Below are 17,604 nucleotides of genomic sequence, written 5' to 3'. Positions count from 1 at the left end.
GGGGGAGTCAGAAGTTATACACTGATTGTCAACTGCATGGGGGTCAGTACCTAACCCCCGTGTTACTCAAGGGTCGAGTGTATTTCAAACTGAAGTCAAGTCATAATTTTCCTAATTTAATCAATAGCTTAGATAAGATGAAGTAAGTTACATTTCAAAGATATAAACAAAATTTAATTTTATCTTAGGACTGCTTTTATGTCCCTAAAAACTTCAAACTTAGATTCTACTTCAATTTAAGAAACTAATTCTTTAGATATATTTTCAAGGTCAGCTCATTTCAACTCTATTAGAATTCTTACTTGAGTTTAATACTTGTTTTTCCTCCCTAGCCTGCTAATTTGACCCAGCTAAAACAACACATCCATATCCAATGTGAGCCAAATGCGTTGCATCCAGGTGAGCTCTGAGGAACCTCTGAGTCATGACCTCAAACATGTAGTGGGTTTGGCCAGATGATCTCTAAAGTTCTCTCCAGCTCAAACTATGATTCTTTAATTCTATGATCAACTAGGAAGTGAGGAGGAGAATTTTTATTTATGTGTGAGAAAATATATTACTATTATTATATACAGAGTGTGCTTCATATCAGCTTGATATTCTATCTTTATCCTTGGTCCTTTAATGATGAAAGTTGTTCTTTTCTATGAAAAGGAGAAGAAAGAAAATTGGCAAAATCAGTCTCTACAGGAAATACAGAAGTGCTCTGTAAAATGAAAGAAACAATTACAAATCACTTCTTGCGGCTAGGAGGTACATGCTCTGTGCATGATTTTCAATTATGTTGAAAATGCCAAAATGCCCCACTTCTAGGAGAACAATGTTTATAAAGTCCTTGGATGGATAGTCCACATTAAGGGTCAAGACAGAGCTATGCCTCCAAGTGAGTAATCACCCTGCAGAACAGCCTTCCTAGCTACTGTGCTAAATCATCCCCAACACCTCAGTTCCCACCCGTCCTGGCTTTAAAGGTCTATCTCTTGATAAGATATTTGAGCCACATGCAATGGGTTCTCCTAAAAAGCCCTTAAGTTAGAGTCTTTAAAATGAAAAATCCTTGAATGAGGACACTCATTTGGAAAATAAATAAATAAATAGAATGAAAACTTCTGGAAATGAAACTTTATGTGGATAAAAAGCTCTGTTTTCTCAATAGTATCTCACAGGAGATATTCAGATAAGGAAAATCCACCACGCAACTCCCTCTACAATTTCACAAACGCAAAGCACAGAGGGAAGTGCTATATCCTCATCTACAGAATGTGCAAGGAAAAAAATCTGCTCACCTCTAGTCACTGTGACAGAAATGGTTATTTCCTTATATCTCAAACTATATTTCTTTACCATTAAATCCACTATTGGCATGTGTTATATAACTTTCATTCATAATTGGGCATCATTTGCTAAGCATCCACGATGTTAGACACCTGGTGAGCTGCTTTATCTGTATTTTCTCATCTAAGTTTTACTATGAAGTATTAAACGACACCCTCCCCTCCTCCCCCACACCCAGCCATTTTCCACAAAAGCAAGCACAGCCCGGTAACCTGCACAGTGCTTCAAAGCCAGTTCGCGGCAGAGCTGCTTCCGGCTGTGTCCGCTTGTTGCTGGCATGTGTCACGACATGTCTGTGCACGCAGGTCACAAGTCTCTCAGTCATAAGGACTTGAGACAGATTAACCATTTGGAATAGAGTTCATTTCAAGGCAATGATTCCAATGTTTGCACTTTGTCCATCACACAAATGCTGGAGAGAACTCTAGATCATCAGTCCAAACTAAATATTAAGTAGATAGCTCCTCTGTTATATCGGGGTAGTTGGGATTCTGTAGTGTGGTGGGGAAGAGAGTTGACTCTTTGCCGAGTTCTGACAGCCTAGGCAAGTTGTGTCACCTCAAGTGAGTTACATAACCTTCCTGTGCTGCTGCTTCCTCACGCATGAAATGGGGGAAATTGATTCCTGACTCCCAGAAATAGCCCTCCACATAATCGCGGGTCTGTGTGCTCTATGGGTATACAGACTTCATTCAGCGTGCATCTGCACACCCAGGGCCTAGAACAGTGCCTGGCACTAGCGGGCACTAACAAATGCCTAAGTAAATTTAAATGAAAGTAAACTCATTGAGGGCAGAGCTTTTTCTTTTTGACTTTTTTTTTTTTTTTTTGTGGTTACTGCTGTATTACCAGTGCTGAGAACTGTACCTGGTATAAAGTGGGTGCTAAATACATATTTACTGAATGGATAAGTAAAAATGAGCCTACAGGACTCATGTCCACCTGCCCAGCCTGGGCCTTGTCTTTGGACCTGTGGCCTCCCCTGCATTGCACACAGGAACACAAGGGGGAAGACCCTCCGAGCCTGAGAGCTGCTGCCTCCGTCCTAAAGGGAATGATTTTGCCCTCTCTCCTTTGTAATTGGAACTCACGTTCCATTCCAACTCCCTATTTCCGTGTTAATGAAAATGTGGAAGATAAATTGTGGAGAGAACCCAACTAAAGTAACAAACTAGCAACAAAAAGTTGAGACAGTTAAGTTAGCAAATCACACAGAGGTTTTGTTTTTTTTTTAACTACAAAAGTATAAAAAAGAACATGGATTCATATAGTGACAAATAGTATCATAGTGGTTCTGTTTGTTTATGGCCCAACAGACTCTAGGCAGGCAACAGTCTTCCAAATGATATCAAGATTGAAGTGGGATGCTGGGGGAGGCACAGATGATCTGGAACATTCAAGATGACCATGAGTGGTTTGAAATGTACCCCCCTTTCCCCTCCCCAGGGTGAGCATTACTGTACTAATAGAGGATGAGAACCCCAGGGATAGTGAAATCGGCAGAAATAATGTCTGGGGTGTTGGGGAGGCTTAGTAAAGTTGAGGAAGAGCAACATTTCCAAAAATACCTTCCACAGATCACTTCCAGAGATGTTGAGAACTGTGAAAAGAGATTGTTCTGTGATCAGTTAAATTAGAAAACTGCTAGCTTAAACAAGATTACATGGGTTTCTTGACTGTCTCTCGGCTTACTATTAATAGAATCTATAAAAACATTAACTGCACTCTGACTCTCCAACATGGAGTTTTCATGTCCAGTAGTCCTCCCTTATCTGCAATTTCATGTTCTGCAGTTTCAGTTACCTGTGGCCAACTATGGTCCAAATATATTAAATAGAAAATTCCAGAAATAAACAATTCATACATATTAAATTACATGCCATTCTGGGTAGTGTGATGAAATCTCGTGACACCCCGCTCCATCCCACCCAGAGAGTGAGTCATCCCTTTGTCCATCATCTTCATGCTGTCTACACTGCCTGCTTGTTATTCACTTAGTAGCACCCTCGGTTATCAGGTCAACTGTCGTGGCATGGCAGTGCTTATATTCACATAAGCCTTATTTACTTAATAATGGCCCCAAAGCACAAAAATAATGATGCTAGCATATTGTTATAATTGTTCTACTTTATTATTAGCTATTGTTGTTAATCTCTTGCTGTGCCTAGTTCATAAATTAAACTTTATCATAAGCAAGTACATATAGGAAGAAACATAGTATACACAGAGTTAGGTACCACCTGGGGTTTCAGGCATCTACTGGAGGTCTTGGAACATATACCCTGGGGATAAGGGAGGAGCTACTCTATAGCATTTTTTACTTATTTAGCCAAAAATGCCTTAGTTTTTCAAAATGTCTTCTAAGATTAGTGTTCTATATAATCTTCTTTAGGAAATTCTGGCAGAGAGAGAGCAAATAAGGACAAGAAGGCAAGGGAAAAAAATAGAACCAGTTTATGGATTAATAAATACTAATAATAGCTTATTAATCTATACATATTAAAAACAAGATGCCTTTTTGGTAATTTAATTTACTTGGGAAAACTTCCCATTATACTGGGAGTATGATTATAATCATGAAACTATGGAAACATAATTGGTGCATAGGCAATAAGAAACCCACTTATCACATTCACAAAGACAGCAAAGTTAACTTCTAGGCTCAAGTTATTATATATAGTCTTTTAATTAATGACAGCCACAGATATAAGCTTAGAGATTCCCCCTCCCCCCTTGTCCCAGAAAGAACAGAAAAGCATGATCTATTAAGAATCTCCTAGTAGATCTCAAAGTTTGCTTTAGGTTTTTGTTGTTGTTGTTGTTGTCTTTAAAAGGAAGCTCTCATGGCTCAAAATGTTTTGTTCTTCCAGTTGAGTCTCCTCTAGACTCATGAATGGACAAAAATTAATTGAGTATTTGCACTTTAGTTGAGTATTGCCCTTGGCTAGAATGTGCATACAGTTTCTAATATTCCTTCAGGGGTATACAAATGCGAAAGCATTGTCTAATAGGTCTATAAACTATACACATTATTTGGAGTTAGAGGGCTTAGGATTCCATCCAAATTCTTTTATTTATTAAGAGACTTCAGTCCAATTGGCAGTCAGGTATATTAACTTGGCTGCCCTACGGCCCCATCAAACTCAACCTGTCTCCGTCACAATCCTGCTTCTTGTGGGGCCTGTTGCACCCAGGGACACACCCCAGGAATGGAGGAATCTCCTTCTCCTTCACCGCTGACTCCCAGTCATCCTCACACCTTCAGGACAGCACTCACCTGCCCCACCGCCCATCTCATTACACTGCTGTGGTGCACACCCTCCTCTGTGCCGTTCTCAGCAGCCCCTTGGCTGGTCCCTCTGTCTTCCACTTGGCCACTCCAGATCCATTTGCCATATGCCCACAAGAGCAACCTTTCTAAAGTAATAATCTAATCTGATTTATTTTAAACAGCTCCAAGAGCTATCAGGGTAGAGTTCCAGCAACTTGGTTCATGTACAGCCTTGCCAACCTGCCTACCTCTCAAGCCTACATTCCTGACATCACTACCAACACACACACACACCATATTCTCCAAGACTGCAGAATGACCTGCATCTCCCCCAGCACATCACCTGGTTCAGGACTCTGTACTGCATGTATCTCTACTGCCTAGCATTCCCTTCCCTCCAGGAGATCACAGCTCCAGCATCACCTCTTCCAGGACGCTCTCCCTGACCACTCACTCCACTCCCACATTCTGCAGCAAGCTAACATGTAGGGCTACTTGCAAATGACTCCTGTAGCACTTATCTGCTTATGTGCTGTGAGAGCTTGCTCTTCTGCTCCAAGCCCAAACTATAAGCCCCTTAAGGACAAGAACTTGGAATTGAAGCACTCATTTAGACCTCATTTTGTTTTGTTTTAAATTAGTTTGAAGGTAGAGTACAAGGGAGGAAAAAATATACAAGATGATTTTAAACATCAGAATTTTATTTTAAAAAAGAAAAAGGATAGAGGCTTATATGAGAAATAAAGGTAATATAAAAATGCAGTCAGCCATGCCCTAGGCATTCACAATCAGCAGCCCAGAAACTTAGCTCCAAGGTTTTTTTATCAGCCAACTAGAAGCAACCTGATCAGTTACAGTTCCGGCAGTAAAAGTGAACCAAGTGCTCAGGAGGAGCCAGAGTTCCCAACACAGGACCAGAAGGAGGTTTCTCCTCCAGGTCTTCAAGGGGAAAGTGTTAAGTAACCCACCACCTTCTTGGGCAGGTGGGGTAAACTGTAGCCCCCTCAACAGGGCCCAGCTCCACGGGGCCCAACGTGTGTAATTTGTGGAGGGAACTCAGTGGGTCAGGTTTCAACCAGGAACAGATGCAGTATGCACAGACCACACAGACTTCCAACCACTCCCCAGAACTATTCCTTCTCTAAGATGACTTTTTAGCAAACGTGGAGGTAAAGAGTTTATGATCACAGTACCTGACACATACATGGAAGCCAGCTATTCTGTGTTGCCAATTAAAAGCAGAATCAAAAGTATTAATCAGCTGTTAACACTGGTGGCTTAGAAATAAGGATTTTTGTCCTATTTTTTCCCTCTAACCCCAACATCTATAGCATGGTGGTTCTTAGCCCTATCAGGCCAATGTCCCTTGACATTAACAGACATTTCACAATGCTCCCTTCACCCTTCTGAAATTAAGTTAATAGATAATATAACTCTACCCCCCTAATACATGAAACCTTATCTACACATATAATTTTAAAAAATTAAAATAATATCCTAACTAAAATGTGAAGCAAATGGAACTGATAATAAGATAATACGTATTTCAAGACATAAAACCTTTGCCCTGACTACCCTGCAAGACACAGTGATGATGTCAGATTTTTACAAGCACTGGGTTTGTAAAAAACAAAATCAGAATCCATTCAAGACAAGAAGTACAGGAATATGCAAAAACAGAGGTAAGAATGCTTCCTAGAATAAAAACTTCTATTTATCACTAGGACTTATTAACAGACCAGACTTATTTAGATATGAGAAAGGGGAAATAACCTGGCTGGCAGTAAGGACCACATGCCCAGATGAGCTGCCAAGTGTGAGAGAATGAGAAATGACGTTCCTGCAAATAGGCTATGTACGAGTGTGGCACCAGACTGATTCCATGTGTGACAGTGTGCCCACAGTGGGGCACTGTTTTATAAAATAATATATCTCCTTGAAGAACTACTGCTATGAGTAGAATCAGACATTCAGGACTGTTAACAGCTGTATAGGATGACTCTCGAGTTGTGCAGGGCTGTTCTGTACCCTGAAGAGCATCTAGCATCCCCAGCCCCTCATCTCTAAGCGCCAGTGATGCTCCCCAACCCTCATGACACGATTCCCAAAGCATCCTGGCCCAGCACAGAGTAGGAGCTCCACAAAGGTTGAACAAGCTACAGAACAAACGATTGAAGGATGGGATGAACGAACAAACTGAACTCTGGAATGAGAACAATCTCTGAGTGTCAGGAGAGTGCGCTGAAGATCAGAAACGGGAGAGCACCTGGGCCAGCGCCTGGCAGACAACACTCGGTAAATGCTAGTTGAATAAAAAAGTTGAAACAAACAGTACATCTCACTCCACGGTCAGAAGACCCAGGGCTTCGTTGAATCCCACCACCACCCCAATCTTGCCCCTGAGCTCCCTGGTTCCGGCTCCACTACACATTTCTACAGAACCTGAGCATTTTCCTGCTCCCTAGGTGGGAAGGAGCACATACCTTCTTCAGTTTCTGCAGCACCAGACGGCATGGTAGTTCTTTCCTCTGGCCTGGCCTCTTGATCAAGGGCCTAAGAAACAAAAGAAAAAAAAATGCACTGAAAACCATTTAAGGCTTCAAACATGCAATAAAGAGATGAAAATCACAATCAAGGATCTCAGAGCAGGGGAAGTCGGGAAAGAATGGGGCGGGTGAAAGTTACTGGGAGAGCACCCAGCCAGCACTCTCAGGTGACGGTGAGAAAAATCAGGAGAAATCCCAGGGCAGGGGCCAGAACCGTCCTTGCTACCAATCCTTTACTGCTTGTTCAGGTCACAACAACCAGAAGGTCCTCAGGAATGTGATGTACAAACCAAAAAGAAGGGCTGCTGATTCATGCATCTGCCCACCTGGAGTAACTGCCATCCACTCCCTGAGACCCAGGGATCTCTAAGGACCAGGGGTCAGGGTGGGACCACAATCCCAGGGAGGATCCAGGATGACCTTGAGCTGCGAACGGGCACATGCTGGTGCAGGCTGTCCTTGGCTAAAACTAAGCTGGTGAGTCTTCCAAAGGACTTAGAAAAAAGCTAACCTCTGGGGACTGATTTTCTTTTCAGACAGATTCCCCAAAGCCAGGGAAAATGTGAAGAAACACAGAATTTTGTGCTCATGTGCCAAATAGTAAACCAGCCCAATATTGAGTCAGTGCACATTCCAAAATAAATCAACAGTATACTTGGGCAGGCAACCACACAATTGACAGGGACCCTGAATCCCACTGGGCATGTCAGTAAGCCCAGTACATTGAGTGCCTTGCTCTTTGACTATTTCAGAACAACATCTGGAGGCTAGGGCAAAAAGAACAGGAAAATATACACAATTTATTAAACCATAAGTTGGCAGGGATCAATAAGTGCCCAGTCACCCACTCTCCATGGGCTGCTAACTCCCTAGCCCTACCTCTGAGTTCTCTCTTCCAGGGCCCATCATGGAATGAGCAGGTCTGTGTGCAGAGATAGGGAAGAGATGGCCACATGAGCACCTGGGGTTGGAAGAGGGGTAACCACACAGGCTCAAGGCCTAGGACAGCCACGTGCTCCATATGTCTATGTGGGGTGGCCTTAACCTCAAGCTTCTTGTCTCTCAGCGAGGAGAGTTGCCAAGCCTATGTGAGAATGGGGCATCGGGCAATGCTGGTCTCTGATCACAACAAAACTTGAGATGAGGAAATATTTTTTCTTTTGTAAATAGGATATATTAAAACTTAATTTTTATCCTTATGAGTAATTTTGGATGCAATGTTAAAAATCTTGAATTTCCTAGTTGCCATATTAATTTTAGACAAGTTCTAGAACAAAATTATCAGCATTCTGATTAACCAAAAAAGCTTCATTATGAGGCTATAACTAAAAAATGATTAAAAGATATAGCTAAGATTTTGCCTATTATTTAATTTCCTAATATCTGTCTTTATGGTTTGGATAGTTAGTACCAACTTCCATTTTAACATTCAATTACCTTTTATAAACTGTCATGCTGTCATTATCAACTGTACTATACTGTGAAAACCTGAAACCTTTACAACTCTGAACAAGTACGGCTTCTGAACAGGATCACCTGAAAAGCTCTCGTGTCTGGTTAAAACAAACTCAGGTTTCTGCAGCAAGGTTTTATTGTCATTGTTCTAGATGGCTGCAGATGACTGAGCAATGCCCAAACTCTGAGACTTAAGGTATCTCTTTGGAGAAACTATATATGGGCTGTGGTTCAGTGAGGCCCATAGTCTCTCAGATCAGTCTCAGATCAAAGTCATTGTCTATAGCTGTCATATAAAAATGGACTTTTAGACAGTATTCAATATAGCATGAATACTTTCTACACAAAATCTACGTGTAATCTTATGATATTTGTTATCCAAAGTTGTAAAGCTTTAGTATGACAACCGATAAAATAGTTACCACCTGCTTACATTTAAAATAATATCTAACCAAGTAAGATGTTACCAGAAAAAATGTTAAATTCAAGAAAATTATAGAATCATTTTGTCAGGCAAGTGACAATGGATGACTTTGGATGTCGTAAAGAACCTCTCAGCCCTTTCCTCCCAGTCTCTCTGCTCACCACTGGCCACACACCCTGAGGAAGGAAGGAACGAGGGGCTGTGGAAACTTGGAACATAAGGCCATTCCATCTTAACTGATTCTTTCACCAAGTGTTCTTCATAAAATGAATATCTAAGAGAAACTGGAGACCCATCTCCATTTGGTCTTTCTTACTGTAAAGTCCACTACAGTAAATGATTGTGGCTTCCAGATTTAGTCCTCGCAAATCTTCCCCTAAGGTCACCAGCATTATCTCAAATGTGTGAGAAATTATGAACCCAGCCCCAGAAGTTGGAGGAATTTATAATGAAGCAAATGGTCAGTAATTTTTGCTGTACTTAGAGTTTGTTCTATTCTTTTCAGGAGGTTAGTCGCCAAGTGCCATGCTGCTGTATGAGGGTCTCTTCTGAGGACAGGCAAGGAACAGAGAGCATCCCAACAGCCACTATGCACCAGAGCTGAGCACCTACCCGGCCAGAACAACCACCACTTGGTGCTCGGTGAGAAGCCACCGTGATGGCTAAAGGTTTGAGTATCTTCAAATGAAGAGAATCCTTAAGCAAAATGCTTATTCTGTCGATATGGTACGTAATACTGTATGTCAAAAAATCATACACCAAATTCCCTAAAACTCAACAAAGAGGGGAAGATCATACTCTGAAGAGCATGTTTCAATAGTTTAAATAAAACTTTAAATGGAGTAAGCCAATAATCATCTTTATTTGATATATAATGTTTCTGGCTGAAATTTAATTATACGAAGCAAACACTGTACAAAAGCTGAAACTATGATACATGACAATATCGGTTTTCTAAGCTGACTTTTTACTCTGTAGAGTTATATGGTCGTAAAACCTGTGCCTTGTCATCGGAGAACATAGCAGGCTGCAAGATCTGGTTGTGGTCCATCAGACCCCTGAGCACTGCCAACTAGATTGACTCAAGCCCCCTTACTCAAAATAACATTTTTCTTAATAATAACTAAAATATATTAATATTCTTTATATTATTTCAGAGCCTACAAAATATAATAATAATGAAAATGAAACATTTTAAAGCCCAAAATGGACATGCTATGATACCACGCACTCAAAGCTGGGGTTTGGGCCATGATGGGAAAGGGAAAACCTCTTTGGAAAAGAAATAGGTTTTTACCTGTCTGCATTCAAAAAGAATCTATATGCTGGGACAAATTCTTAACTACATCTAAAAGCTATAAGAAAGCCCAGGAGTAGATAGTATACATGTAAGATAGCCCTAAAGGCAACTTCTTTAGATTGTAATTATAATATAATCAACAGATTCAGAGAAAATATCTAATATTAAAATATTAAAACCCACCCATGTATAGGGCTAGCTCAGAAAGGAAATAAATATTATACAAACTACCATTTTTCTACTGTCAAAATATATAATCATCTTCATTCTACTGATCTAACAGAGTTTCTAATTTCATATCCCCCAAGGATTCATTTAAAAAAAAAGTGCTACCTCCCAAAACCACTGTTCCCATAACAATGAATTGATGCCTGCACTCTCTCAAAGAGTGTGCATCAATTGTATGCCAGAATAACTGGGCACAAACCTTGGCAAGAAAGGCTCTATCCCAAAAGTATTTTCGGAAGAGTTTAATATCTGCCTCCAACAGATGCTCGGCTGTGTGGTTCAGGGTTAAGGTCAGCGTTTCTGATGAGTGAACATAATGCAGGGAGGCTTCTTCATTGAGCTGCACTCGGGAGAAGCCTGGGGACCGCCTGCCCTGAAAACTGAAACACCACAAATCAAAACCCATATGCAAGCTTCGAAGACATCAATCCCAAGATTCCAGTACCCACACGACCCCTGACATTAGAAATCCAACTAGCAAAATGATCCTTGAAAGTCACCTACATGCAATAAATACACGAGATTATGTAAATAGATATTTATAAAGCCACCTTTCTTTTTCTACCTAGAGAATATATCTATTGGAAAGCCATTGACAAATACTATATACTTTAAAGGTTTATATAAATAATGAAACAGTACTGACTTTTAAATATAGTACTTTACCTCAATATTCCATTCTCCCTTTAATCTGAAAAGATGCCTCTCCCTTTAATGGGGCCATACGTAGTAGAATAAATCAGCTGGCAGCCAACAGTTTATTAGGTGATTACAGTGGAAAACAGATATGATCTCTAGGGAGCATGATGAGGTTTGGATGTTACAAACAAGCGAGAGATTCATAACATGCTGGTACCACTGTTGTAAATCACTTTCTCATGCAAATTAATATGCACATAAATTTGATCATGTGCTTGATCAAAAATGCATGAATGAGTATATTTTTAGATACACTTATAAACAAAGGAACAATATTCCCAAACTAAATTCTTGAGTATAAGCTTATTGTTTGTTCTGTCTTAGCTAAGAACAATTGCATATTTATAAGCTATAGGCAGGCTTCATGGTTAGTATCATAGTATTCTGGATGGCTTATAAGATCATGTAATAGCAACAGCAAAACAGCCTCATGAGGAAAATATTAATGCTTCCAGATTACAGACCACCTCGGCATGTTATCACATCCCAACAGATCGTTCCCAGATTTCTCCCTTCAGGAAACTAGCTCTATGCCTCTTCTCCTCCTAACATGACATCATTTTTCAATGAATGTTTGCTTTGCTATTTCCAATGAAATACATGTTGTCTCCATCATATGGAGTGGCAAAAAGAGATCCATAAAGAGCAATTTGTACTCTAAGATTTGGGGAATCTCCCCAAAATCCTGACACGAATTACTAGCGAGGACTCCAGAATCTTCCAGAAAACAACCCCCTGTGCCAGTAAGGTCAATGGTCTCTGAGCCTGAGCAATAAGATCATTGTTATTAATTTAGAAGATGGAAGCGCCATCATTTGGTCAGAAATTATCATACAGTCTAATTCTAATCCCTTTTCTTTGGTTTAACATGACCCACTTTCTTGGCTAAAAAGGGCAAGATCTTCCTCTGTTGATTAGAAGAACTCAGCCTCCAGGATCTCAATTGAACACTGAACTATCCACACTGAGTCAAAGGAAGCATTCTTGCCTTGCCCTTTTTAGCCAAGAAAGTGGGGTCATGTTAAACCAAAGAAAAGTACAATTGCCTTTGAATGGGTTTATCCCTTGGTTGATGCTCATTTACCAAATGAGAAAAAAATAAATAAACAGAAACCTGATTTCTACTCTAATACGCACTTATAAGCCATATAATCATAAGTGAATTACATTGAGTTCCACAAGCCAAATAAGAAATAACAGCCAAGCAAGACATGCTATGTAATAATACCCTAACAATATTTAAAATTTAAGTAATTTTTAAATACTTTGTAATATACTTTGTAATTTTCAATGTGCTTTCCTACTTATATATTGTTTTTTATATGCCAAGTTAATAAAATCACTATATATGAATCTTCCTTTCATAAATTAAGAATAATGACATATCTGAATCATTCTAAGTAACACAATGAACTCACTATTTATTGTAAGCATCGATACCATCATCAACATAGAGTACTCTATAGTTTACAAATTCTTTCCTTTATGTTATTTCACTAGACCCTAATGACCATCACATTGGCTAAATAGTACCATACCATTTGTCTGTTATTCATTGATTCAACAAAAATTCATGTTCTTTCAATATTATGTGCTAGACACTGTACAAGAATTATTACAGTGCCAGCCCTCAAATGATTTAGTAGGGAGATATGTATGTGTGTGTGTGTGTATACATATATGTTAGGGAGATATATATGAAACAATCACATATATAATTATAAAATTATTAATATTATGAATTAATCATGTTAATCATACTTAATATTGTGAATTAATCATAATCATAAAAGAGAAGAACACAGAAGGCCTTTCTGAGGAAGTGACATTTAAGCTGAAACCTAAAAGATGAGTAGGGGCTAATGATTCCTCTGACTTTTTTTTATTATTGGTCCCTACAGAGCCTTTTAAGACTTTTTCCTCCTGTCTTTTCTCCATGAAATCTTAATACCAAGTACATTTGTATATCCATTTATGCACTACATGTATATCTGTACTGTATACATAAGAACTAACAGTAAAACATAAACCAACACTAGCTTATGGTTTGGTTATTTCCATTTTCCCATAATTCTTGGCAGACTTTATAGAAATAGATTAAGAGAGAGAAACTACCAAGTAGTTAAACTTACTTTTTGATGTCTTCCACCAGCTTGGAGTGTCCACCATGTAAAGCTAAGTCTAATGGTGTGGCACCCTCTTCGTTGGGTAAAGCCAAGGCCTGGACTCCCCCAGGGAGACACAAAAGGAACTGGGAAAGCTTAGCCAGGCCCCATCTCATAGCCAGGTGTAGAAGAGACTCTCTGTGTGGAGACACTGAAAAGAAGGAAAAATATATGGTATTAGTTCCTCTATTTACAAAACTAGATCTGTACACTTTATCAAAGAGACAATGTATTTAGACATAATCATAGTGTCACAGCTAGAGGTAAGAAACCCCCAAAAGCACCTAATACTGACATATCATTTTATAAATTTGGAGAGGTCAGGTGATTTGCCCAAGGTCAGGTAGCCCACAGGTGCTGGGGCCAGATCGGCTCAACACTGAGACAGTGTTCTTTCTACTGTGATGCTATACACGTTCGTATCTTTTACTATACGTACAGGAAAGACAACTGGAGAAAAGAGGTTGTAGGAAAAAGCCATTCTTTGGAAACAGGCACTTGTCAATTTCCAAAGCGTCCTTCAAGGATGTCCTGCTACTTGGGCAGGCCGTGCTCTCGGAGGCCAAGATGGTAAAGGAGCCTGTTTCCACTCCTCATCCTCAGAGCTGCTCCTCCCCTGATAAAAAGCTACAACAGAAATGGGCTTCATTTGCATGTCCGGAAAACTTGAGATTGAGACCATGGTCTTCCTCAACTTCACAGTGGTGGTTTCTGCCCATATGAGATCACTAAGATTATTTTCTTATTGCCAATGTCACCCTCAACGCTTAGCTTACAAAGCTAGGCCTATCCCTTCCCACAGTGTCTGCCCTGGACAGAGAGAGGCCTTTGGTTGGTCTGTGTGCCTTGGGTCCACTGTGTGTCTGCTGCTCTATGTCATGACTGTTTCCTGACTGTATTATCTTACAGGCTGAGGGGTCCTTGAGGTATTTTATTCCTAATATCTAGCACAGCAGCTGGCAAACTAAAATCATTCAGTATATGTGGAGTTGAATGACAATTAGCTATTAAAATTTCCATTATTTGTGTATGTTTAAATTGCCTAATTTGTATAGAATTTATATACCTGTATTCCTACCGTAATGGCCCAGTGCCTAGAATACAGTTCATCCTTGATAAACAGTATATGGTAAATATGGGAAAGAATAAACTTGCCTACGTTAAAAAAGCTGGGCCCATGAACTCCATAAGCATAGAGAGACACCTTAAAATAAACCTAAACATGAAAATCCCAGCACTCAAGATCTTTGCAATGAGTATACAGTAGGAATTTGAGCTACGTAGGACCTCCAGTGAAGTAACGTTACTGACTGTGCTCGTAACCTGAAGGAGATCTGGACATGCGCTATCGCACTGGGATGAAAGGCCCGTGAAGGTGGTATCCCCAGTCCTAGTTTCGGGCGCATGGTATGTGCTCTATAAATATTTGCTTATTGAATGAATAAATGATCAATCCTTCTTTCCCTGGTGAGTACCTAGGAAAATCAGCTTTTACCATATGGCTGCAGCTGTGGAACAGCTATCGTTCTTAGTTCTGTCTGCCGCAGACAGCTCTTGACTAAAATCTAAGAACAGAAACCGTGGTCTCCCGTGCATTACTTGGACACTGAGGACAAAATGACCCACTTCCCCACACAGCTTACTGTCCACGTCAACGTGATTATACTACTCCGTTGTCTTTATTACCATTCCAGGCAAATGACTGATTGCTCATTGTAAGACCTTCCCTCAAGGTCCATCAAAACTCAACAGGAACCATCAACAGACAGTTTAAACCCTAAACCATCCTAATCCTAAACTAGATCACAACCCTGACCCAATCCTAATCAAACTCCCTCCCTGCCCCATCCTTGCCCCCAACCCCATGAATTAAAAGACCCTTATTACACCAAACTTCAAATTCTCCATACATTCCAAGTTTGCCATTCCCCCTTCGAGACACCGCCAGGGCTGGGTGGAGGTGGCGTTCTCCCTCAGCACGGCAGGAAAAGCGTTCCACTCAGTCTTAGCAGCAGGCTGTGCCGGCGACAATATGGGAGGAGCCGGCGTAGGACAAAGCTCCACCTTGAGACAACTAGGAGGAGATACCCACTGCACATGAATGCAAAAGGAAACTGCTAGCTTACATTTTTAACTGGTTTACACTGCTATTTCTGTATCTAGATCAATGAATGTAAGGCTTTATACTCAAAACATGTAAATGAGCTCTTATCACAGTGACATGCCAACTTCTCTGTACATTTGCTCCATCATCCATCTGTGTGACACAGCACAGATCCCCGCCAGAAAAGAAACATCCAGAATACCAAAACGTCTAAAAACAGACAAGGCGGTACACCCCCGCCAGACATTAGTTTAATATACTTGATATCTTAAGATGTATGGCAATCAAAAGAGCTGTGCCGGCTATTAAAGAACTTACCTTTGACTGTTTTACTACTGTATGTTTTGGACCATTACACTCAGTTGATTAGAAAGTAGGGTTTTTACTCTTGATTCCCAGCTGGGTATGTTTGATAATATTTGCATTTTTCTTCCTTTTTCAATAACCAGGAAGAGACTCATTAAAATCAGGTAACAAAACACACACACACACACACACACGCACACGTATGCTCCCCAACAGAGGACAACCTGTCAGCATGAGATATTAACCAGCCATGCTAGGAAAGAACTGCTAATTCATAGATGCCAGTCTGAACATGGTGAGAAATCTTCCATGGTCCTAATGGTTGCAATTTTCTTCCAAGAAAAATATGATCAAAAAGGAACATCTAAACCCTTTGTGTTCCCTTTTAGAATTATACCACTGGTACCATTTAAATGGTATGCCCTACAGTGCCTGGTGTAGCGCCCTAAAAATACCATTAAACCCGGGGTGTAATTTATTGTATTCAACCTGACCAATGGTTTGAGTCTGGGGAGATGCTCTTTCCTCTACTAGGAGCGTTTTTCAAGCCTGTTCTGCTAGTCCAGCTCCCTGTTCTCTCCTTTCTGCTCCATCCTCACATCTTGTTCAGCGGGAGAGAACAGTAAACAGATAGAGCTGAATAAGCTCACTGTTGACACTCTCTCTGTTACTCTCTCTGAGAATCTACCCACTTCCAGGGAGGAGAGAAGGCAGGGGAAGAGAAGGTCTTCTGAGGTTTAAAGAAAACAAATTAAAAACTGACCAAAATGAGAGCTGTCCCATTCAGTATGAAAGTTCAGAGCATAGAGTAAGGCAAACAGCTTGAAATAGGAAGCATCATGACATATATAAATAATTCTGCTTGTTACAGAGTCTCAGATTTCTTGACAGCAGCCAGGAAAACACTGCAGAAAGAGGTTATACAATTTGGTAGCAGTGGGAGTGTTTAATTAAAATAATTTTTTTTTACCAAATAAATATGTCTCTTCCTGTTTGGCGGGTGACAGGAGTTACCTGAACTAATGTAACTAAAAGAGAATTACTAATAATTGCTTCTGATGGCAAACATTAAATGGTATGACTTGTAACATCCTGGGAGCATGATGACCCAGACACAAAAAGGGACTGAACAGGCTGTGCCATTCAATAACCCTTTCCAGGCCGGGAGCGATGGCTCATGCCTATAATCCTAGCACTTTGGGAGGCTAAGGCGGGCAGATTGTTTGAGCTCAGGAATTCGAGACCAGCCGCCTGAGCAAGAGGGAGACCCTGTCTCTACTAAAAAAAAAAGAAAGAAATTAGCTGGACAACTAAATATATATATATAATTAGCTGAGCATGGTGGTGTGTGCCTGTAGTCCCAGCTACTCAGGAGGCTGAAGCAGGAGGATCACTTGAGCCTAGGAGTTTGAGGTTATGTGAGCTAGGCTGATGCCACAGCACTCTGGCCCAGGCAACAGAGTGAGATTCTGTCTTGAAAAAAATAAAACATAAAAAATAACCCTTTCCCATTACTGCATAACAGACATCCCCACCGAAAAGAAAGACAATGCCCATGTTTCTCTCTCTAACGAGCATCCATTTTTTTGCTCATAAGATGAGGCTGTCACAATAAAGATCCAAGGCTCCTAAGGGTATTCAACCCTGTCCTGGCTGTATGGTGAGCAAGGATCTGTGTGAAACAGCACTTACCAAGAGGACTTCCAGAGCATCTGAAGCACAAGAAGAGCAGGGATGGCCAGTGTGGGTGTTACCAAAGGAAAATGGTTTT

The 17,604-nt window shown here is 40.5% G+C and overlaps 1 protein-coding gene across 2 annotated transcripts in view; it reads right to left on the bottom strand.

Annotated features, from left to right (window-relative positions):
* The window catches only part of ARHGEF28 (Rho guanine nucleotide exchange factor 28), a 289,794-nt gene that overhangs the window by 142,939 nt on the left and 129,251 nt on the right, over nucleotides 1-17,604 (bottom strand). For both annotated transcript variants that reach the window (XM_012783522.3, XM_012783544.3), the window contains exons 5-7: nucleotides 13,391-13,574; nucleotides 10,759-10,939; nucleotides 7,090-7,159 (exon numbers count right to left, since the gene is read on the bottom strand). In XM_012783522.3, the coding sequence (XP_012638976.2) occupies nucleotides 7,090-7,159; nucleotides 10,759-10,939; nucleotides 13,391-13,574 (435 nt within the window). The remainder of the gene's footprint in view (nucleotides 1-7,089; nucleotides 7,160-10,758; nucleotides 10,940-13,390; nucleotides 13,575-17,604) is intronic.

The sequence above is a fragment of the Microcebus murinus genome, chromosome 11 (genome assembly GCF_040939455.1).
Source record: "Microcebus murinus isolate Inina chromosome 11, M.murinus_Inina_mat1.0, whole genome shotgun sequence".
Taxonomy (NCBI): domain Eukaryota; kingdom Metazoa; phylum Chordata; class Mammalia; order Primates; family Cheirogaleidae; genus Microcebus; species Microcebus murinus.
This window is presented reverse-complemented; position numbering and strand designations above follow the sequence as displayed.